The sequence below is a fragment of the Onychomys torridus genome, chromosome 18, assembly GCF_903995425.1.
Source record: "Onychomys torridus chromosome 18, mOncTor1.1, whole genome shotgun sequence".
Taxonomy (NCBI): domain Eukaryota; kingdom Metazoa; phylum Chordata; class Mammalia; order Rodentia; family Cricetidae; genus Onychomys; species Onychomys torridus.
Genome location: NC_050460.1, coordinates 63133646 through 63156687, shown reverse-complemented (window position 1 = coordinate 63156687; position 23042 = coordinate 63133646). Strand labels below are relative to the sequence as shown.

General features: G+C 49.7%; 1 protein-coding gene across 4 annotated transcripts; it reads left to right on the top strand.

Moving 5' to 3' along the window:
• The first annotated feature begins 836 nt into the window (after positions 1-836).
• Positions 837-21195, top strand: Kctd20 (potassium channel tetramerization domain containing 20). Of its 4 annotated transcripts, XM_036167884.1 has the most exons (9): positions 966-1016; positions 1860-1933; positions 8569-8747; positions 12162-12435; positions 13485-13587; positions 13897-14017; positions 14680-14877; positions 16783-16893; positions 18331-21195. In XM_036167884.1, exons 3-9 carry the CDS (start codon positions 8588-8590, stop codon positions 18621-18623), a joined length of 1260 nt encoding a protein of 419 aa, XP_036023777.1. In that variant the 5' UTR covers positions 966-1016; positions 1860-1933; positions 8569-8587; the 3' UTR covers positions 18624-21195. The 4 variants fall into 4 exon arrangements, with proteins under 4 accessions (XP_036023779.1, XP_036023776.1, XP_036023777.1 ...); XM_036167883.1 differs by lacking the exon at positions 1860-1933 and having other exon boundaries at positions 954-1016; XM_036167885.1 differs by lacking the exon at positions 8569-8747 and having other exon boundaries at positions 971-1016.
• The last annotated feature ends 1847 nt before the right edge of the window (positions 21196-23042 follow it).

The following is a 23042-nucleotide window of genomic DNA, read 5'->3' as shown; positions in this document are numbered from 1 at the left end:
GTGCACGGCCTCCATCGGAGTGGGAAGAGGGCCTGGGTGCACCGCCTCCGTTGGAGTGGGAAGAGGGCCTCGGTGCACCGCCTCCATCGGAGTGGGAAGAGGGCCTGGGTGCACGGCCTCCGTCGGAGTGGCCTGTGTGTACAACTGTGGGGGACTTCGTTGTTGTTCTCACCCCAACCTCCCCTTTTTTTAAAGGGGATCGAACCCAGGTCAAGCGCTCTACCAGAGCTAAATCCCCAACCCCCCGTTTTTTAATTAATGAGGTTTGTGCGATCCTTGTGATTGTGTAATCAGCCGGTCTGATAACTTTCTTTGACAGTGAGAGTCGCGGTTTTCCCTTTCTTTTCAGGTTTTCCCCAGGACTAACCAACTTTCTGATACTTCGCTCCCGGGCAACGTGAGACCTATAGAACTTGGCTGGGCGAGCGCAGACTGTTCCATGACACTCAAGGGTGGAGGGGAAAAAAAAACAACTGTTCTTCCTTTTCATCCATCTTTTGTTTTGTTCTTGTTTTCCTTCCTTCGGCCTGCAAGCCCTATCCATCCGCCACCCCGACGTTCGGGGCGGCGAGGCTCATCATTTCCCTATGAGCACCAGCCGTCCGGGGGGTGGGGGGAGCTGCCGAGCTTCTCTCCCCGCCTGGGGCGGCTCGCTTCTCCGCCTTCGCCCTTCAAGACACGGACGCTAGCGTGGGCGGCGCGCACTCCCCGGGGCGGCCGGGGGAGAGGGCCCCGTCACGGGGCAGACGCAGCAGGCGAGGCCCCGGCTTGCGGCCTAGGACGCGGCGGGGGAGGGCGGGGCGTCCCGCGCGGCCTTCCCGGCGTGCCCCGCGCGGAGGGCGGACACTCTTATCTGGAAAGGCCGGGTGACTCAGCCGCGTGGCCGCGGCCGGGGGCGGGAGGCGGGGACGCGCGGTGGCCGGAGCACAGCGGGTCCCGGAGGCGGCGGCGGCTCGCTCGCTCGCATCCCGGGCGGCTTCGGGGCTCCGGGGCCGAGAGCTCGGCGGCGGCGGCCGGTGAGTGGCGGGCCGGGCCGGGCCGGGCCGGACGTACGGGCGGGCGGCGGCGCGGGCTGATGATGGCGGCGGCCTCGGGGCCCTGCGCCGGCTCCTCCCCGGCCTGGGAGAAAGAACCCGGGCGGGCGGGCGGGCGGGCCGCAGCCCGGGCTGGGGAAGGTCGGCGGCGCCTCCCGCGAGACTCTGGAGCCTTCCGTCGGGGCCTGTCGCCGCTCTGTCGTCATCCCGGGCAGAGCCGGCAGTTCCCCTGCGGAGAAGAACTTTTTATGGCAGCCGACAGTGTCTCAGGTTTGCGCCGTCAGAGAAGTTCCCCTTCGTGGGGATTTGTCCTTCTCCCGAGCAATCCTGGCTTGGGCCGATGTCCTCTGGTGGAGTGAATTTGTAAACTTCTGCATGAGGGTTCAGCCAGCGAACAAGGAACTCTTGGGCCAACTTAGAGAAGATGCGTTTCTAAGCCCTTTTCCACGGGGTCCGTTTGCTGATAAAGCCATTATTTACTTGGAAGTTTGATACATGTCTCCCCCCCACACACACCATGGTCTCTCAAAGTGTTGGAATAATAATAGCTGTGAATCTTGCATTAGAACGTCAGCCCTACTCCTAAAGAACAAAACCCAAATCCTAACCAGCGGTTCTCAAATGTGCCTGCCCCATTAAAAGGTTGCAGGACCCTAGCACGGCTCCCAGAGATGGATTCTAGACATTTGGGCTGGGGTGGGCCCCTGAGTCGGCAGGGTGAGCAGGCACCCACCCCGTCAGCCAGGGACCTTGGGAAACCATAAGTAAAAACCTGTCCGATGCCTTTCTCTTTTTGTTGACTTATTCCTCTCTGTTCATAACCAGACAGGAATCAAGAAGCCCCGACTCCGGAAGGCAGTGTGAGAAAGGATAGTGTTTTCTGGAACTCTGACATTAGGGTAGGAAATGGTTTTCATACATATCCTGTTATTGCCTTGGTAGGAGAAAGATCGCTTGTATCTGGCTGGCTCATTTACCCTATTTCTTTCCGGAGCCTGCTGCTAGGAGCATCAGAGCTTAAGCTGGGCCATTAGGTGAAATCTCCCTCCCCATGTATCAGCCAGTGCCCTAAAGTTCCATAGCCTGGAGGTCTCGGGTTCCCTGGGATGTACCAGCATCAGTGTTATTTATATGGGCTTTGAGTTCTGGGCATCAAGTCACTAACCGAATATCTGAGTCATGCCTATCTTATGCAGAGCACTGAAGTCATTTTATAAGCAGCATCCCAAATGTGGCCCAGAATTCCCTTGCTCTCTAGCAGAATTGAGGGTCGGGTGACCTCCACATCTGCCGACGGTCTCTTCAAATAGACTCCACAAGTGACCGACCTTACAGTTACCCAGCAGTTTTTGACAGTATTCTTGGCTTTGGTACCTTTTTGGATGTCTGGCTTCACTTGCTGATGGTTTGTTGTTGATGATTTACAAAAATGTTGTGCCTTTCTTTCTGTAGCTTTGAGGTTCTTGACTTATTTTGTGTGTGTGCCTTCCACCTGCCCCGAATCTGACCTCCCCAAGCTTCCACAGCTAATTGGAGTGAGAAATTGAAGGGAACTGTTGGAATGTTAATTGCTTTAAGTTGGGAACTCAGTCATTGAAATATGAAACTTAAAGGGGTAAGGGACCCTATTATAAATTTACCTAGTACAGGCATCTCATCTTCCAGGTGAAGAATCCAAGATAGGCAGGCTGGGGATGGAGCTCAGAGGTAGAGTGCCTGCTTGGCGTGTGTGTGTGTGTGTGTGTGTGTGTGTGTGTGTGTGTGTGTGTGTGTGTCTCTCTCTCTCTCTCTCTCTCTCTTGCTAGATTTGGTTCTCAGCACACACGCCCACACACCCACACACACAACACAAAAGACTGAGAGATGAGATGGTAGATTCCTGGTTCCTAGACTGCTGTTCTTCCCACTAAATTGTCTTTAAATGTTTCAAAGTGGAAAAGGTGCAAAGAGATAAAAAGAGAAAGAAAATGGAGAGACTTTCCTAATACCACAGAGCCAGTGTTATCTGGAACATTGGAGAAAAATGTGTTCTAACCATAATCCATGAACAATGAAAGCACTAGACTAAGTCTCAGGAGCTTGGTGTAAGGAGGAAAAGGCTGAGTGAGCAAGAGGGCTGTCTTACAAAACCCAAGAGTGATTATAAGTTCACTAGTTTTAAAAAGATTCACTTTCAGCCAGGCGGTGGTGGCGCACGCCCTTAATCCCAGCACTCGGGAGGCAGAGGCAGGCGGATCTCTGTGAGTTCGAGGCCAGCCTGGGCTACAGAGTGAGTTGCAGGAAAAGCGCAAATCTACACAGAGAAGCCTTGTCTCAAGAAAAAAAAAAAAAAGATTCACTTTAGAAAAGATTTCATGAAGACTGGTTTTTACCAGTTACATGTATATGCAGTGTCCAGATGTTTGCAGCTGTCTTGAGCTACTCTTGTCATGATCAGGTTTATTAGGAGTTTTGTGGGGAGGTGTTGATGGTTTGCCTACATGTATGTCTACCAGTTGAGGCATTAAAGGCCTTTACCACACGCATGCGATGCCCTGGAGATTATGTTGTCAGATCCTTTAGACTGGAGCTGTGGTGGCTGTGAGCTGCCATGTGGGTGCTGGGAACGGAACCCAGGTCTACAAGAGTCTCGACCACTGAGCTGTCTCTTCAGCCCATTTTGTTTTCTGAGATACTCTTATGTAGCTCACACTGGCTTTAAAAAAAGGGTGGAGACCAGCTCTCAGAAGGCAGAGACAGGTGCATTTCCATGAGTTCGAGGCCAGCCTGGTCTACAGAGCGAGATTCAGGACAGCCACAGCAGTTACACACAGAAACCCTGTCTTGAGAAACTAAAAAAAAAAAAAGGATGGAGAATTTTGCCAATCATACATTCGTTGGGGTTTTCTTTGTGATAGTCGTGATTAGGACCCAAGCCGAGCATGGTGCCTTTCTTTAACCCTAGCACTTGGGAGGCAGAGGCAGGGATACACAGAGACACCTTGTCTCAAAGAACCAAAAAAAGTCCCTAGGACTTACAAGACTATTTTCTGTTTTAGTCTGAATTGTAGTTTCATCCAAAAACTTAATTTTTGCCATAACTACTAACCTTCAAGCTTTGTGGTCTAGGCATAGTCACATTCCTGACACCGGTCTTGGTAAAGCGTCCGCTGTGTAAGCATGAGGACCCGAGTTCAGATCCCCGGCACCTCGTGAAGCCAGGTGTGGTAATAGATCCCTGTAGTCCAGCACTGTGGGGGAGACAGCAAGACCAGGGGCTAGTCAGCTGGTGAGCCCCCTTAGCGAGAGGCAGTCTCCGGTGTAAGATGACACCAGATGCCAACCTCCGGCCCCACAAATCCACGTGGACGTGGACGCCCAGGCACATACAACACACTCAACATGCTGTGCAGCAGAGTTCCGATGTCTTCGGGTTTGGAAGTATTTGCATATTGGGGGTAGGACTTAAGTCATGAAATTCTTTTGTGTTTTATACACACATGGTCTGAAGGTACTGTATGTGATGTTTTTAGTACTTCTGTGTATGAAACAAAATTTCATAGTGGAACTTTCACTTTGGCTTCATATCTAAGATGAAAATTTGGGGGTTTTGAAGTATTTCAGATTTCAGAGTTTTAGAATTTACCATATTTCAGACATGCCATTTTATTATGTATTTTCGATTTTTATTTCTGTGTGTGTCAGTGTATGTGCAGGCACAGGTGTCTGTTCATGCATGTGGAGGTCATGTGACAGCCTTGGGTGTTGACCAAAAGTGATGACCTGCCTTGTTTTAGTCTGTTTTCCTGTGTGTACATCTTCACGTATAGAAGCTAGCTGTCCATTGAGCTCCAGTGATCTGCCTGCCCTGCGACCCAACACTGGGGTTACGGGTACATGCTCACAGTTTGTCTGTCTGTCTGTCTCTCTTTCTCTCTCTCTCTCTCTCTCTCTCTCTCTTTCTCTTTCTCTTTCTTCGTTTGCTTTTTGTTTTTGTTTTTCGAGACAATTTGTTTGTGTTGATAGCTGTCCTGGAACTCATTATGTAGACCAGGCTGGCCTTGAACTCGAGATCTGTCTGCCTCTGCCTAGCACTGGGATTAAAGATGTGCACCGCCACTGACCAGCGTGTGTCCACTTTCTTAGCATGGGATCTGGAAATCAAAGTCAAGTCCTCATGCTTAAGACTAGCACTTTTCTGAATGAGACTTTAGGAAATGTTCGCTGAGGTAATTCCCATACTGTCCCTCATCCTTATGTGGTTTCCACTGTGATTGCAGATTGTGTGACCATTGCCACTGTTTTTCTCGAGGAGTTTTAGAGAGCTTATAGATGTTCTTCATCTGTTTTTAAAAGCTAACTTCTGGTTTCACTATCTTGTTCTTAGTGAAGTTGTTTATTACATCATTGTGTGGGACGTGTGCATGCTTGTGCAGTAGTCTACATGTGGTCAGGGACAACTTGCAGGGGTCAGTCCTTCCCTTCCTCCCTGTGGTTCTGGGGTCAAACTCAGCTGTTAGCTGGGAAGTGCCTTTACCTGCTCAGCTCCAGCCCCCAGGATTGAGTCATTTATCAGTTGGCGATAGGAAGGCTCTAGGCCTGCCCATGTTAAGTCAGCTCTTAACCACCACAGCACCGCCCCATCCCCACCTGTTAGGTTTTGTTTTCTGGAGACAGAGCCTCACTGTGTCCCAGGCTTGCCTGCAGCATGGGCTGCTCCTGCTCCAGAGTGCTGGGGTTGCTGGTGTGGGATAGCACCCTGGCACATTTTCTCTTTCTCTAATTTCTAGCCTTACTTCTTAGATATTTTTTGGGATTGAGAAGGTATTTGTTGAGAAGGAGATTTTTGTCTCTTTTCCAATGTGTATGTTAAAGCTGTCGATCTTATCCTGACTGAAGCTCTTCTGTGCTGTATCTGTGTCGTCCACATCCTCTGCAGGAGTGGTATGCACTCTTAACTGTATTTTGTCATTCAGTTGAAAATAGTTCCTCTTTTTTGTTTTGTTTTGTTTTTCGGGACATGATTTCTCTGTGTAGCCCTGGCTGTCCTGGAACTCACTCTGTAGATCAGGTTGACCTGGAACTCAGAGATCCACCTGCCTCTGCTTCCCAAATGCTGGGATTAAAGGTGTGTAACACCACTCTGAAACAATTCCTATATCCTATTGTGATTTCCTTTTTTTTAAAACTCAGATTATCTGAAGCAGGTTGCTTAATGTTCCGACACTTGCAGCCAGTTGTGTCTGTTGCTGGTCACTGTCACGCTCCACCTGGCACAGCTGCAGAGTGTCAGTCTATTGAAATGTAGGAGGCTGGGTTGCCTGATCATGTTCCACTCTAACCAAGTGTCCAAGAATGCTCGAAAAGGATGCTCTGCAGTCTTGGGGGCAGTTAGGTCAGATCATCCTCTGTCCAGAGCTCACGTGTGTCCATGTTTATGAGCAGCTTTATGGAACACAGCTGTGTTTACTCACTTGTGAATTGCTGATGGCTGCTTTTGGACTGTAGTAGTGTGGCCTACAACACCTAGAATGTCACTGTCTCCCTCCTTACCGTTCCTGTTGGAATTCTTACCCTGCTGAAAACTTGGGCTACTGGAAAGGGACCCTGTCAAATACTGTTTCTAGAGTGTCTGCCTGCTCTCTGGGAGAGGAAAGTGGTAGGAATCAGGCTTGCTTTCATTTTTTCCTCATCAGTCTAGAGGAAGAGAGAGAGAGAGAGAGAGAGAGAGAGAGAGAGAGAGAGAGAATGAATGAATGAGGGAGGGGACTGTGAGCTGCTGCTGCTGGGGAGAAATGACATGGTAAACTTTATAGCCGCTGTGGTTGATTTAAGGATGGGCATCAGAATTAAGGTGGAGGGGCTGGAGAGGTGGCTCAGCAGGTAAGAGCACTGGCTGCTCTTCCAGAGGACCCGGGTTCAATTCCCAACATCCACATGGCAGCTCACACCTGTCTGTAACCCCGTTCCAGAGGATATGACACCCTCACACAAAGTATATACAGGCAAAACACCAGTGCAGTTAAGTAAATAATAAATAATAAATAAATCTGAAAGAAGAAGGTAAAAAGGAGAACTTAAGCAGCACCAGTCATAATGTGATTGTTTTTTTAACTTATTAAATTATGTGTCCTTGTTGTTTGTGTGGCTATGTGCATGTAAGTGCAGGGGCCTCTGAAGAGGGTATTGGATCCCCTGGAGCTAGGATTAACAAGTGAGCCACTCAGTGTGGGTGCTGCAAACCGAACTCAGATCCTCTCTCTGCAGGAGTGGTATGCATTCTTTTTCTATTTCTTTTTTTTTGTTTTTTGTTTTTCGAGACAGGGTTTCTCTGTGTAGCTTTGGAGCCTGTCCTGGAACTCACTTGGTAGATAGACCAGGCTGGCCTCGAACCCACAGAGATCCACCTGCCTCTGCCTCCCGAGTGCTGGGATTAAAGGTGTGGGCCACCACCGCCCGGCGTGGTATGCATTCTTAACTGCATCTCTCCGGCTCCTTTTTTGCTGTTATTTTTATATAGTCTGGAAACTTCACCTGTGTATACAATGTGTCTTGGTCATATTCACTCCCATTCTTTCCCTCCCACTCCCCTAGCTCCTCCCCAACACATCTCCCTCCCAACTTCATGCCTTTGAGCTTAAATAGTGCTGCCCTGGTGCATGGTGTGGCCTATGGGGTCATCCACTGGGGGCATGGGCCACCTCCTGCTCCATGCTGGAATTTGTAACTGGCTTGATCTTTGCAGGTAACCATAGCTGCTGTGAGTTCATGTGTACAGCAGTTATGTCTGGCTGAGGACATGTGTGTCTCACAGTGACCCTCAGCTTCCAGCTCTTATATTCTTTCCACTCTTCCTTAGATGTTCCCGGAGCCTTAGGGTGGAGGTTGATGTAGAGGTGTCTGGACAGCCGAGCACTTGATGTTGCTTGTTCTTAGCCTTTGAGCATTTCTGAGCATCTGTGCTAGCCTCCACTCACTTTAGTATGGCTTTATGGTTGTGATTTTTGGATGCTCGATAGCTGGAGACGTGCATATGCCATTTTTTAAAAAACATTGGCAGAGCTGGGCAGTGGTGACAAATGCCTTAAATCCCAGCACTTAGGAGGCAGAGGCAGGCAGGTCTTGGGGTTCAAAGCCAGGTGAGTTCCTGGGTAGCCAGGGATACACAGAGAAACCCCATCCACAAACAGAAGCCATAGGTAGACTGAGCTCTTGAATTCCTTTCCCCCCTTGATCTGTGACCTGAGTGACACCAGATTTTGTCCCCTTACGTAATATGTAGAAATCATAGTGTATAGCAAGGCACAGTGGCACAGTATTTTAATCTTAGGGCAGATCTCTGAGTTTGAGGACAGCCAGGGCTAGAAAGAGAGGCCTTGTCTCAAAACAGAACCAAAAATGTGCCCTGTTACACCTGCACCAATTTGTAGTGGTTGGTAAAAGCCATTTAGATCCTCTGATGTTACAGATGTCTTTTACCAACCACTACAAACAGTGGAAGTCCTTGGGAACCAGTTTTCTGATTTCTAAATCATATACATTCCTTGTCTTCCAGGCTTCCTCTCTGACTAAGAATGAATGTTCACCAGGGCAGTGATGGCGACAGGTTATTGCAGCCAGAGCTCAGCTGCCTAGGAGATGAGACCTTAGCTGCCACTCCAGAGAAAGAAAGCAGCAGCTCGGTGTCCTCTGGACTTCACAGTCTCACTTATCCCCTAGCTACCAGGAATGAAGGTACAGTGGTGGGGGCTGTCTCACACCCAGACAGTGAAGGAATGCAGATTCTTAGGCTGAGCATATAGTGAGTTAATTGGCTTAGCATAGGTACACTGTGTATCCAGCTGACCTCCGTAGGAAACCTCCATTCCGCCTGGCCCATCCACCTGGTGGAGTGTGTAAGACAGCTACCAGTTTGGAGTCAGGAGACAGCTTGACCTGCTGGGGTCTGTGTCACTGTAATGAGACCCTCACTCCCTGAGTTCTCTGCTCGTAAATAGAGTGAAAAGAATTGTCCATAGTCGCCCTTCCTCCGGGGCGGGGCGGCTGGACCAGTGTGAGTGGTGGGACGGTTCCTGAGCGCTCTGGGGCAGGCTTACATGGAGTCCTAACTGTGGCTAGCCAGCCTGTGTCACTGCGGACCAGGCTCTGCTTGCCTCTGCCTCCTGAGGACTTCAGTGACAGGCACTCTCAGATAACCTTAGTTAACTTTTTCTTGTTTGTCCTTGTTCTGTTTTATTTTGTTTTTGTTTTTCGAGACAGGGTTTCTCTGTGTAGCTTTGCACCTTTCCTGGAACTCACTTTGTAGTCCAGGCTGGCCTTGAACTCACAAGAGATCCGCCTGCCTCTGCCTCCTGAGTGCTGGGATTAAAGGCGTGCGTCACCATCGCCCATCTTGTTGTTTGTCTTTTAAACTGGAACTCAGTTTATTTGTTTTGTTGGTTGTTATTTGTTTGTTTGAGTGGGTTTGGGGTTTGCGCTTTTTTTTTTTTTTTTTTTTTCTTTTCTCTCGTTCTTTCTTTCTTTTTTTTTTCTAGACAGGATTTTTTTTCTGTGTAGCCCTGGCTGTCCTAGAACTCATTATGTGGACCAGGCTGGCCTCAAACTCAACAGAGATCTGCCTGTCTCTGCATCCTGAGTGGGATTAAAGGAGTGTACCACTGCTGCCCAGCTCAATTGGCTAATTCTTAACTGGCTGGACTTTTTATCATTTTTTTCAGTCTCTCTCTATATATAGGGCATCAGGTCCCCTAGAACTGAAGTTTCAGATGGTTGGGACCCACTATGTGGGTGCTGGGAATTGAACGCAGGTCCTGGGAGAGTAGGCAGTGCTCTTAATCACTGAGTCATCTCTACAGTCCATTTTTTAAGATTTTAGGGTTTTGTTTTTGTTGGGGGGATGCTGTTGTGCTTTTGTTTTTTGAGACAGGGTCTTGGGTAGCCCAGGCTGGCCTCACACTTACTAGGTAGCTGACCTTGAACTTCAGATTCTCCTGCCTCCAGTTCCCCAGTACTGAAGTGGGGCTGGGGTCAAACACGGGGCTTTAAGCATGCTGAGCAAATACTCTACCAAGTGAGTGAGCAACAGCTCCTTGTTAATAAAGTTTTATGTGTGTCGTGGCCTGCACAGGCCATCAGAGGGCAATTTTATGGAGTGAGTTCTCTCCTCCCACCTTACGGGGTTCTGAGACTCAAACTGAGGTGGTCAGGGGCGTGTGACAAGCGCTTTACTCACTGAGCCCCTCAGTGGCTGCCCACACATGTACTGCCTAAAAAACTTAAATAAATAAATTCATGTTAAAGCAAGTCTTCAGTCTACATTTATTAAAGATAAAAAGCAGATGTACATCCTAAGGAGGTAGATGCCCAGTCTGTCTAACAGTACAGTCCGAAGATGTATCGTTAGGGGCGCCCACCAGAGATGACCTGTCCTGCTCTGTCACGGTACTGTTGATATTTTCCATGCTGGTCCTCAGTACCATGGAAACCCCATGCTGTGTCACCTTCTGTAATCCCAGCCCTGGGGAAGGGGAGACAAGGATCAGTTCAGTGTCAGCTTCAGTTTACAGCTTTAGTTCAAGGGCAGCCCAGGCTACACAAGATTCTGTCTAAGCGGAGGAGGGGTTTTAAAGACATAATTTAAAGAAAATAGCCTTTTGGTGGTAAGACAAAAAGTGAGATCCCAAGAGTAAATCCTAATGCCATTTGCACTGGGACTTTGCTGCCGAGAGCCAGGTCTGGAGCTCAAAAGCTGATGTGGGTGGGTCCCATCAGGACTCTAGTGTGCAGTGAGGGTGTTTGTTCTGTGAATTTCTGGGGAGAGTAATGGATTTTAGATAAAGACTTCCATTCTTTCTGGCAAATTAAAAAATAAAAACAAAAGGCAGCTTTGAAGACTGAACGTCGAGTTTCAGCACACAGTGGTAGTGAGTTCCTAAAATACAGACAGCAGTGCTCGGGCTGTAGCCGAGTCTAGAGAGAGGGAGCATAGGAGCCTGGCAGGCATGAGGCCCTGTGTGACCGAGTGTGAGGGCACTCGGAGGGGGCAGAGAGGAGGGTTAGAAATCAAAGGCTACCCTCAGCTACACAGAGAGTTTAAGGCTAGCTCAGACGGAGATCCAGTTTCAGAAATAGTCAAGTATGGGGCTAGAGACAATTCTCAGCTAAGAATGCTTTGTGCTCTTCCAGAGGCTTGAGTTGAGTCCCCAGCACTCACGTTGGGTGTCTCATAATCACCTGTAACTCCAGTTGAGGGATCTGACTTCATCTTCCGGCTTCCTTGGGCACTTGCACACATTCACACTCACAATCCACAAACATAAAATCTCCATAATTGAGCAAAGGGGATGGAAGTGTTATTTAGATCTGTGTAAAACCTTTCCTTCTGAGAATCTTTCACTGCTTCTCAGATCTGGCTGCCTGGCTTCTGGCCCTGGCCTCTTTTTTCCTGGTTCTCTTCTCTGCTCACCAGCCCCGCCTGTCCCATCCCTCCCCTGCCTAGCTACTGGCTCTTCAGCTTTTGATTAGACCAATCGGGTGCCTTAGGCAGGCAAGGTGAACCAGCAACACATCTTTACATAGTTAAACAACTGCAGCCCAAACAGTTGTAACCCGTCATTGCCTAGTTAAAGTAATCCTCCACAAGAGAAGTAGGAAGTGATTGCTTCTGAACACCAGCTTTGGGGACCGGCAGGAGACTGCCAGGCCACCACACATGCAAGCCCTGCTCTTTGGTCGGGTCTCATACTCCCTACACTTTGCTGACTCTAGAATTGCAATCACTTTAAAGTGTGGGCGCTTCTGCCTTTAACCCCATGTCACACACAGAAAGCAGTTACCCAGATCCAGTGTGAGGCCCTAGTTGTGAGAGGGGTTGGTTGGTTTTGGTTTTTCAAGAGAGGGTATTCTCTGTGTAGCCCTGGCTGTCCTGGAACTCGCTCTGTAGACCAGGCTGGCCTCAAATTCAGAGGTCTGCCTGCCTCTGACTTTAGAGTGTCTAGTGTTATTTTTAATTTTCCCTAGGCTAGTATTTTAGCTGTGAACACACCTATGGCTTTAGGTTTTCGTTTATTGTTTTAGAACAGACATGGCTTCATTTTTCTCTCTAGACGTTTGCTCTTTAGTTACTTGGTTATTTGTCTGATCTTTCAGACTTTGCATGTGACTATGTCCCTCAGCCAGCAAGCCTTCAATATCCTCACATAATGCCACTTCCTGAAGACAGCAAGGGCTCCTGCTTCCAGAGTGGAAGCAAGCGGAGCCACGAGCCCTTCATCGTGTCAGAGAGATTTGGAAACAGCGCCATAGGCTTTGGAGGTAGCTCTCACCCCCAGGCCCCAGAGAAAGTGACTCTTCTTGTAGACGGCACACGTTTTGTGGTGAATCCTCAGATTTTCACTGCTCATCCGGATACCATGTTGGGAAGGTAATGAGAGTTCTCTTCTGTGTGCACTCTTTCTCTGTGAGTAGAAGGGTCTGGCCTGCATTGGATGCAAAGCTGCACCAAACTCAGTCCATGGCTGACCTTCCTCCCTTCACGCTTCCGTGGGGAAAGCGAGGAGAGTGGGTGGGAGCCTTGATGCTGGGAGGGTTGCATTTGTACAGCCAGATGAGGAGTGGAGTATCCACTCAGGACCCCCGCCCCACCCCACCTTCCCTGAAGCACACTGCCTTACACTCGGGTACACAGGTTGCAGATGCTGAGTTCAGAGCCATGTTGTTTCCTTCTGTAAGAACCAGTATTAGGAATGATCCACATGGGACAAGAATACCCATCTCCAGTGGGGGCTGGTTTTTCTTTTTGGGCGGGGGTTGGGGGCTAGCACTACTGGAGATTGAACTAGGAACCTAGTCAAGCATGGGAGATGAGCACTTTCCTGAGCTAAAGCCCTGGCCTATTGCTAGTTTATTACTTCTTAACACATGTGGGTGTTTCACCTGCTGGTATGTTTGTGCAATGCATATATTCAATGCCTGCAAGGGCCAGGAGAGGGTGTCGGACTCTGGGACAGAGGTACAGATGGTTGTGAACTCCTCACGGAACCACGTCAAGGTACAGAAGAGTCTCACAGCTGTCTGTAATCCGTGGCTAGAGCAGCCTGTTGGAGTGGGTCATTCCAGAAGGGAAGACGAGCCAGGAGGGAATGTACCAAGAGCTGCTCCTTCCTCTACAAATCACCTCACAGATGAGTGGGGAAGGAGGAGGAGAGGCACAGGCAGCCTGAAGAGCTGGTAGTTCTTGGGCAGTAGGAGGCATGCAGGGCACTGCTGCACACTGCAGAGGCCTCTGCAGTTGGCCACAGACTGACACTTCCTTCCTTGCCTCCCTTCTTTGGTCTGAGGAGTTTCCTGGGGCATGGCGTTCATCTGAGGGGCATGAGATCCCAGGGCTGCAGGAGAGTGGGGTAATGTTGAGTGGAGGGAGAGAAAAGCGACCTCTGCTGGAGAGGGGGCACTGTTGCTGCTGTCTTTCAGAATGTTTGGACCAGGAAGAGAGTACAACTTCACCAGGCCCAATGAGAAGGGGGAGTATGAGATTGCAGAGGGCATCAGTGCCACCGTGTTTCGCACAGTGCTGGTATGTAGTTCTGTGTCCGGTCCTGTCCTGTCCACCGCCAGGGCACGCCTGCTTACATGCTGCACCCTCAAGCGCTCCACAGCTGTAGGACTGACTCTCAGGTCTCTGGTGTCCAGCGGGTCTCATTCCTTCTTCGTCTTTCCTGCCTGTAACTTCTCAGTCCTTCCGTAGGGGAGCTCCGTCAGTTGTCTATGCACCGAGCAGCTGACTCCAAGGTCCCTCCGCCTCGGTGGAGTCAGGAGTGTAGGGTTAGAGGAGCCATCGCCATGCATTTCTTTCCTACATTTCTCCTTTGCGATCTGTTCACAGGATTATTACAAAACTGGCATCATCAACTGTCCCGACGGCATCTCTATCCCAGATCTGAGGGACACGTGTGACTATCTCTGCATTAACTTTGACTTCAACACTATCCGCTGTCAAGATCTGAGTGAGTATGGAGCAGCTGTCAGCCACCCCCAGCCAGTGCACTTTGACCGTGCTTAGAAGTGAAGGAGTGTGGTGTGGAGGTTGAGAACCACCACAGAGGTAGACATCCTGCTAACTATCCACTGCTACTCCTGCGTGAAGGGACTGTGGGAAGTGGAGGAAAGGAAAGGAAGCAGCTGGCGAGTGTGGCTCACAGCCATCATTCCAGCCCTCAGAAGCCTGAGGCAAGATGATGACCATAGGTCAGGGCCAGCACGGGCTACCGAGTAACACTGTCTCAAAAGCAAAGGCTGGAGATGTCGCTCGGTTGATGGAGTGCTCCCCGAGCATTGTGAGACCCTAGGCTCCATTCTCAGCACCAAGTCAAGTGGGCATGCTGAGACGTGCCTGTGATTTCACTGTTCGGGAATTGGAGGCCGGAAATAAAAGGAATCTAATTTGGCCAGCTAGTCACTGGGATACTGCTCCCTTGTCGGGTAGGACCATGGCGTCCACTCTGACAAGCAGGAGTACTGAGTGTTTGTGAGGGAAGGATCATGGTAAAGCCGAACAGTGCAAGAATAAAGCTGCTTCTCACCTTGTAACGTCTCTTCTCTGTCTTCTGTGACGGCGGCAGGCTTGGTGTGGACAGGAAATGGATTCTTCTGCCTTTTCTCTCCCCAGGTGCCTTACTTCACGAGCTGTCCAACGATGGTGCCCACAAGCAGTTTGATCACTACCTCGAGGAACTGATTCTGCCCATCATGGTGGGCTGTGCCAAGAAAGGGGAGCGAGAGTGCCACATTGTGGTGCTGACAGATGAGGATTCTGTGGACTGGGATGAAGAGCACCCCCCACCCATGGGGGAAGAGTATTCTCAAAGTAGGAGCCCCTGCAGGGTGTGGGTGTTCTCAGCAAGAGGAACACTGCCTAGATTCGTGTCCAGACCCTAGAGCCCCTTCAGATCCAAGTGATGGGGACGAGCCTAACCTCTGCTGGCATCTCTCCCCTGGGGGATGGCATTGTCAGATACTGAGGTTGGGGATTCAGTTCTCATCTCATTTCAGTCTTGTTGATGTGGGAATCATTCACACCTTAAACAGTGCGGTGAGAATTGACTTGATGAGAAAAACACTTGGTATGCGATTGGGAGGACCCAAGTTCAGATCCCGAGAACCACAGAAAAAAAAGGTGGATGTGGTAGCACATGTCTGTAGTCCAGAGCTCTTCTAGTGAGATGGGGGAGAGACAGAATCCCTGGAACCTCATGGGCCAGCTAGCCCTGGAGTGCACAGCAGTGAGCGGCAAAGCAGAGACCCTGCCTCAAACAAGGTGGCTGGCAAAGACTGACGGCCCAGCGCATCCTCTGGTCCCCACACACGTGCAGAGGCAGATACACTCAGCCCCTGCATCATGCATGCACGCACCCTTTATAGAAGGATGTGCACTTAGAGCTTTTTAACCCTGCTCCACCTCTGGATCCTTTTGCTTGTACTCTCTTTGTGTAACAAGCTTTACATTCTTCTTAGGGCTACTTCATAGTCTATGAATGTGCCGTCATTCACTTACCTTGTAGGACTTTGAAGCTGTCTATGTACATAAATTATGCATGATCACTTTCGGGGGCTTTGTTTTTGAGACAGGGTTTCTCTGTGTAGTTTTGGATCCTGTCCTGGGTCTCACTCTGTAGCTCAGGCTGGCCTTGAACTCACAGAGATCCACCTGCCTTGCCTCCCGAGTGCTGGGATTAAAGGCGAGCGCCACCACCGCCCGGCTGCTTGATCACTTTTTTTTTTTTTTAAGATTTATTTATTATTATGTACACAGAAGAGGGCACCAGATCTCATTACAGATGGCTGTGAGCCACCATGTGGTTGCTGGGAATTGAACTCAGGACCTCTGGAAGAGCAGATGGTGCTCTTAACCTCTGAGCCATCTCTCCAGCCCCTCATGATCAATCACTTTTAAGCAGTATTTTTGCACATGCATCACTGTAGGCTATTTCTAAACATGGAATGTCAAAATCTTGGTGCTTTTATAATTTTGACATGTTGCCAAATTGTCCTTTCTAAAGGTTATACCAATTTGCACTCATAAAACAGTATGTTAAGCTGGGGAGTGGTGGCAGCGCACGCCTGTAATCCCAGCACTTGGGAGGCAGAGGCAGGTGGATCTCTGAGTTCGAGGCCAGCCTGGTCTACAAAGCAAGTTCCAGGAAAGGTGCAAAGCTACACAGAGAAACTCTGTTTCGAAAAAACAAAAAACAAAAAACAAAAAAAACAGTATGATAGAGCCTGGTGTGGTAGACAGACCTGTATTCTCAACATTTAGGAAGTGGAACAGAAGGATCCACCTTGGCTATCATGGTGTGTTTCAGACCAGCTTGGCTACAAGAGATCCTGTCTGTCTCCCCCACACCCAAAAAAATAGGGCATGTTTTTAGCCTGGTGGTGGGTATGCCTTTAATCCCAGCGCTTGGGGGGCAGAGGCAAGCAGATCTCTTGAGTTTGAGGTCAGCCTGGCCTATAAAGTGTGTTCCAGGACAGTCAGGGATCTGTGGTGAAACCCTATCTGGAAAAAACAAAGGGCCATGTGTGAGCAGGTGCGCTGTTCCCCACCTCTCAGAAGCTGTGCTCTGGAGCTCACCCTGGCAGATTTGCTGCAAGCCAGGATCCCAGTGTTAGGGCTGCTGGGGAGGGTGTGACAGGTCAGAGGCCATCATGGTTGTCACCTCACTCCTCGGCCTCTGGGACTAACTCCAGGTTTGGGGGCTTTGTTTTGTTGCAGTTCTTTACAGCTCCAGGCTCTACAGGTTCTTCAAGTACATCGAGAACCGAGACGTGGCTAAAGCAGTGTTAAAGGGGCGGGGTCTGAAGAACATCCGCATCGGCATTGAAGGTATCCCAACTTCTCAGTGCTGGGGGGCGGGGCCAGGTGGAGGCAGGCCGGGCTCTGGGAGTCCCAGGACAGAGGGACCTACACAGGGCTTCTGCACAGAGAAACCTGCCTCAAAAACCAAAGTCTCAGCCTGGGGATAGGATGGGTCCTTGGGCGCAGTTTGTGCCTTTGACTTGGCTCATAGGAGCGTGACAACACGCACATTGACTCCACACACTGAAGAATCCTGCTTTATTGCTGTTCGTCCTGAGGCTTGCATTTGCCTTTCCTCCAGTTGAAGCAATGGGGTCTAGTTCTGAGTGTCCCTCGGGAAACTAGCACCCTGGGTGAAGTCAGAAGGTCCGGGGCACACCTGAGCAAGAACATGTTTCTGGGATCTACAATTATCCTTTGAAAAACAGCTTAAGAACTTCAGACTTGCCAGCTGGGGTGGTACAATCCTAGCACTCAGGAGGCAGAGGCAGGAGGATTTCTGTGAGTTTTAGGCCAGCCTGGTCTGCATAGCCATTTCCAAGCCAGCCAAGGCTATACAGTAAGACTTTGTCTTTTCTTAAATAAGATAAAAATTGAGCTGGGTGGTAGTGGCGCACGCCTTTAACCCCAGCACTTGGGAGGCAGAGCCAGGCAGATCTTTGTGAGTTCAAGGCCAGCCTTGTCTACAGAGTGAGTTCCAGGACAGGCAGCAAAACTACACAGAGAAACCCTGTCTCTGGGAGAAAAAAAAAAAAAAAAAAGACCCGAAAAAAAAACCAAACAGAAGGAAATTGAGGTTCTGTTTCCTTTTGAGGGCTGTGTAGGCCGCTAGCTGCCTCGTTGAGCTGGTGTGGATGCGGCCTGGCTCCTGTGCCCTGTTAGCCTCACTGCCCACAGAGCTAGCTCTTCCCTGCATCGTCTACTCAGGGATTTTAAATTAGAGTTCATTAGCCTCACCTTTCACATTGTCTGCCTGGTGTCTGCGAAGACTGGGGACAGGGGGACAGGAACTTCCCTTCTCCCTGGGTGTCTGCCAAGCCATTGTAGCTAGACACACTCCAGACTGGTGCCTTACCCCTACCCTACCCCCACCTCTCGGTCCCGAGAGCCCCTGCTGGGTACTTGCCAGCATGTGGTTTTCTCTTAGGTGGACATTGCACACTCCCTTGCTTTCCCTTACCCATGCTTTCTGCACAAGAGCATTGGTGAGACTGCAGGGTGTGCCCTGGTGGGGTCTTGTCCTGTGGGATTGCTTCCAATAACTAAAGGCGCTTGGAGTTAGTAAGTGCTTTCTTTTCCCTTCCCATTAAACTTCCCACAGACCTGTCTCTTCTCGGAGCAGAGGGCCTTGGGAAGGTGCTGGCCACCTGCCACAGAGCTTTTCTTGCTGTCTTGGCTCTGGAAATAGATGCCAGAGCAATCACCGTCTGCTGAGATTGTGAGCACGGTGTTTTCCCATTGCAGGCTACCCTACCTGTAAAGAGAAGATCAAGAGGAGGCCCGGCGGGAGGTCTGAAGTTATCTACAATTACGTGCAGCGCCCCTTTATCCAGATGTCATGGGAGAAGGAGGAAGGAAAGAGTCGCCATGTGGATTTCCAGTGTGTTCGCAGCAAATCCCTCACAAATTTGGTGGCTGCTGGAGAGGACGTCTTGGAAGACCAGGAGATCATAATGCACCACCCCCCGCAAGTGGACGAACTTGACCGCTTAAACGCTCCACTCTCTCAGATGGCTCCTAATGATTTCCAAGATTAGGGACAAATGGGGTCTGCCCCTCGCCAGAGCTCTTCTCTTTGTGGGTACCCCCAACCTGGCTTCCCTGTCCTCCTGTGGGTTCTCACCCCAAGGAGATGCTTCCTTCTATTTCCATCCCCTCTCAGTTATTAACATGCCCTTTTCTGAGTCTGCCTCTGGTCGGGTAAAGAAGCTCTGGTAAATAGGCGACCATCTTAGCCAGCCCTGGTAAACAACCATTTTGAGTCTGGTGCTGTTGCTTGAGTCTTGTACAGCTGCAGGAGAGGAAGTGGACTCCTGTGGCCTCATGGTTGGCACAGTGGCCCACACCCTTTACGGCTGGTGGGTGGGGTTTGCATCAGAGTAATTGCTTAATAGCAGAAGGACCAAATGTCAAAGCAAACAGTCTGTGTGCTGGGGCAGGTGTGCCCCGCTGAGGAGTGTGCCAGGGTGGATAAAAGGCAGTTCCTGGGTGCTGCACCCAGATGCCATCTGGATAGAATGGCTGAAAGGAATCCCTGAGAGCTGAGGCTTTTCATTAGCACAGGAACAATCCGACACATGAGACAGGGTCTGCAGCAGGAAGAACAGTGACTCTTTGGCCTCAGGATTCAGAGCCCAAACTGATGCTTCATTTGGAAGCAAAACTTGGAAATTAGGGGGCAGAAAGGCTCGAGATCAGGCCAGTGGGACCTGTACCCTGGGACAGCGAGGTGCTGTGGGTGTGGTGGGAAACCTGGTACCTTCCTGTGAGCTCCAGGGAGGAGTTGGGTATGGTGAGCTGGGTGGGAACCATCACCTAGGTAGGTGCTGTCCCAGAGTTCTCACACTGATACATTCACATTTTCTTTTAAGTAGCGCATAAGCTGCTCAAACATGGTAAGAAAATGATATTATTGTTCTCCCCAGGGTCAGGTCTAGGCCTTATTATTTGGTTTGATCTGTTCACTCTTACATGTATGGTAGACGGCAATCCAGATCAGCCCTCAGCCCCTTCCTCTGACATTTCATGGCTGTTTGCAGAGTCAAGAGTCAGACAGCCATGTGTCTGGGATCATCTTACTTCCTGGTACAAGTTGACCTTTGTGTCGGCCCTCCACCCTGGACATTTCCTGTCATAGGTGGTGCATGTAAGCTGTTTCCTTCAAGTTCCTTAAAGAACACGGTTGGTTGTTGAAGTCTGCTCCCATTAGTAACCCTATAGTATACTACTTGACGGCAGTAAAGTCAGGCTTGGAAAGCCCATCTCCAGGACTGAAGAGCAAGAATGTTCTGCAAAGCATCACAGTGGGAGTTGGTGAGAGATCTTCCCTGCTCAGAAAGGAACTGAAGGGTAACTAAGCAGCCCTGGTCTTTGTGGTGATCATTGGTGTCTTGGGGAGGCAAAACCCAGCATCCAGAATACGGGTTAAGGTTATCTGTGTCCAGAAGTGACTTCTGGGAAGTTGATTGCCTCGTGTTTGAGGTCAGGTTTGGCCTTGACTTTGTTGGTGCTACATGGTTGCCCGCCAGCAGCTGACTGGCCCAGGCACTGGTGCCGTGTGCTTCCTCTGTGCTAATCAGTGGCCACTGGAGTGATTGTGTGTGTGATATGTGCAGTGTTGAGGTGTGAGCACAGTCCTTGTCCTTGGGAGTTGGTGACTGCCTTCGGCCTTTTATGAACTAGGTCTTACCCTGCACCCCAAATAAGTTAATGTGCTGTGGCTCCAGCCCCTGGGGTTTGAACAGGAGGCAGTCTAGGCTGATCCGGGATTGGATGAAAAGCTGGGACTCAGGCTTGTGGAGAGGAGGCTTCTTTAGCACCCTCAGCCCCCCTCCCTTTACCTTAATTTCACTGTCACTGTAGTCTGGTGCCTCCCCTCAGTCTCACCTGCTGTGCCCAGAGTTGACACATTCTTCAGTGGTCCTTGCAGGATGCAGGGCTGGGGCACAGTCGTCTTTGGAGTTGGTCACTGGCTGTATGAGTGAGAGGACTTCTCTAATCAAAAGATGGATTGGGGGCTCATGCGTCTTTTGTAAGTGCCTGAATAAGTAAGCTGGGCTGTGCACAGAAATGGTCACACGAGACAGGTGACTTTACCCGCAGACTCAGAGCATCTTAGCAAGGTAAGAGATAAGGTGAACTTGAGGTTTGACGGTTCAGCGTGTCCTTGTAGCCTGTGTAGTTGATGAGGAACACCTGCCAGCAAGGAGTTGGAGAACAGGGACAGACAGAGTTAGAATGGAAAAAAGGACATGGCAAGTCAAAGAAGACTGAAGAGTCACTTGACCAGCCCGCAGGAGGGGGCATCCTCGCAGTCCGGATGTGTCTTAGGGAGAGGAGTGTCCAGAGCACGGGCTTCACCCCAAACTCTGCTTCCGAGTCAGTTTTCAAGTTGAGTGCTGCGCTTGTCTCCACCCGCAGCTTCTGAGGCGGATGCAGGGGGCACAGCAGGACTGCCACCTTCGCAGGAGGCAGAGCCACTCTAGTGTCTGGATGGGTGTGGCCTCTTACCCTATACTGACTGTGATGTGCACTTGTTCACCCACCAGTGTTTACGGATCCTGTGTATGGGATGCTTTTTCTACAATAAAGTATTTTTATTCGTGTCCATTGGTGTTTAATAGAACAGACAGTCACAGAATGCACTTTCCGCCAGGCCCGACCACCTGAGTTCAGTTCTCTGGCTCCATATGGTGTTAGACAGGAGTGTCTCCGCAGGTCCTCTGACCTCCACACAGTGCTGAGGCATGTTTGCGCACGATTCCAAGGACAAAATCATTTTTATTCTATTTATTATTTGTGTATGTGTATGAGCATCTTAATCTGTACACAGTACTATCTTGATGGTCCTTTTGTTGTTGTTGAAAGTCTTAGTGGCCTGAAACTCACTATGCAGATAAGGTTACCTTCAAATTCAGAGAGATTGGGAGCCAGAGACACCTTTAATCCCAGCACTCGGGGAAGGAGCCATCCCCGTGGGACACAACTAGAATGGACCCAAACATTCTGCCCAAGGCCAGCCCGGGACTCAGCTGCCGATCCTGTGAAGCCCAACAACTTGGAGGTGCTGCTGAGATTGCCCTGCTGATCAACCTGCTCAGCTGATCCATTCGGGAGTTTCAGAAACCTACAGTCTGCAGTCTGAGGAAACAAGCTTAGCTGAGGAGTTAATGAGTGAGCAAAATGCAACCTGAGAACGCAAGAGAAGGAACCACCCAGCCACTGAACCAGATCACCAGAATCATAAGCCCACCCTACACTGACTGGGAACAGGTAAGGCACCATTTCTGGACTGGCAGACCAGGTCTCTAACCCCTAGGCCCCAGCCATCGGAGCCCCAGGGACCAGGCAGCTACCTTTCCCTACTCCCTCACCAAAAAACAAAAACCCAAAAAACAAAAACAGCCCCTGCAAACCCAACAACCACTGAAACCATAAGCACACCCTGCACCAACTGGGAACAACTGCTCCCTGAGAAACAGCCCAACAGCACTGATTTGGCCAAGAACTAGTAAACCAAGACTATCAGAACAAGAGGCACCTTCAGACACAGACACTGCCTGCACCGAGCAGAGGAAGAGATGAGTAGACAAAAACACAGGCAACAACATGAAGACCTACATGACAACATCACAACCTAGGGATTCTACACCTGCAAGACCTGAACATATCAAGGCAGAAGAAATCAATCCTAAAAATTACTTTAAGAAGATGATAGAGGCCCTTTTTAAAGAGGAAATGAAAAACTTCCTTAAAGAAATGGAAGAAAATAACAAACAAAAAATTGAAGAAATCAAAGAAAGCCAAGAAAAAGAAATTAAACAGATGAAGGAAACAGTTCAAGATTTGAAAATTGAAATCGAGACAATAGACATGGAACAGAGGATCTCTGACGTTGAAGACACAATAGAGAAAATAGATTCGTCAGTCAAAGAAAACACTAATGCCAAAAAAGTCGTAACAGAAAAGAAAAACAAAAAACCAACCTCTAACGGATTTAAAGGGTGGTGCCTACTGGCCGGGACAGTGGGTCCCTTTCCTTAGGACACGGGCTCGCCTCTTCTCTTCCTCTACTGTCCTAGGCCGTCTTCTTGAGTTCACAGTGAGTTGCCGCTGGAGACCCTACACTCCAATCCAACTAACCCTGACACTCAACCAAATGTAAAACCAAAAGTGTGGCGATACTGTGTTCTCCAAAATATTTTGCACCCTAATAAACTTAACTGGGGTCAGAGGACAGAACAGTCACTAGATATAGAGACCAGAAAATGGTGGCGCACACGCCTTTAATCCTGTCACTTGGGAGGCAGAGATCCATCCGGATCTCTGAGTTCAAAGCCACACTGGAAACAGCCAGGCATGGTGACACACACCTTTAACCCCAGGAAGTGATGGCAGAAAGGTATAGAAGGCGTGAGGACCAGGAACTAGAGCTGGTTAAGCTTTTAGGCTTTTGA

What these genes read in the sequence shown, in the direction of transcription:
- Kctd20 (XM_036167883.1), top strand. Translation starts at nt 8,588, where the DNA reads ATGAATGTTCACCAGGGCAGTGATGGCGACAGGTTATTGCAGCCAGAG. An exon ending in GGGGGAAGAGTATTCTCAAA is followed by an intron (nt 14,878 to 16,782) that starts GTAGGAGCCCCT and finishes GTTTTGTTGCAG; the next exon opens with TTCTTTACAGCTCCAGGCTC. An exon ending in CATCCGCATCGGCATTGAAG is followed by an intron (nt 16,894 to 18,330) that starts GTATCCCAACTT and finishes TTCCCATTGCAG; the next exon opens with GCTACCCTACCTGTAAAGAG.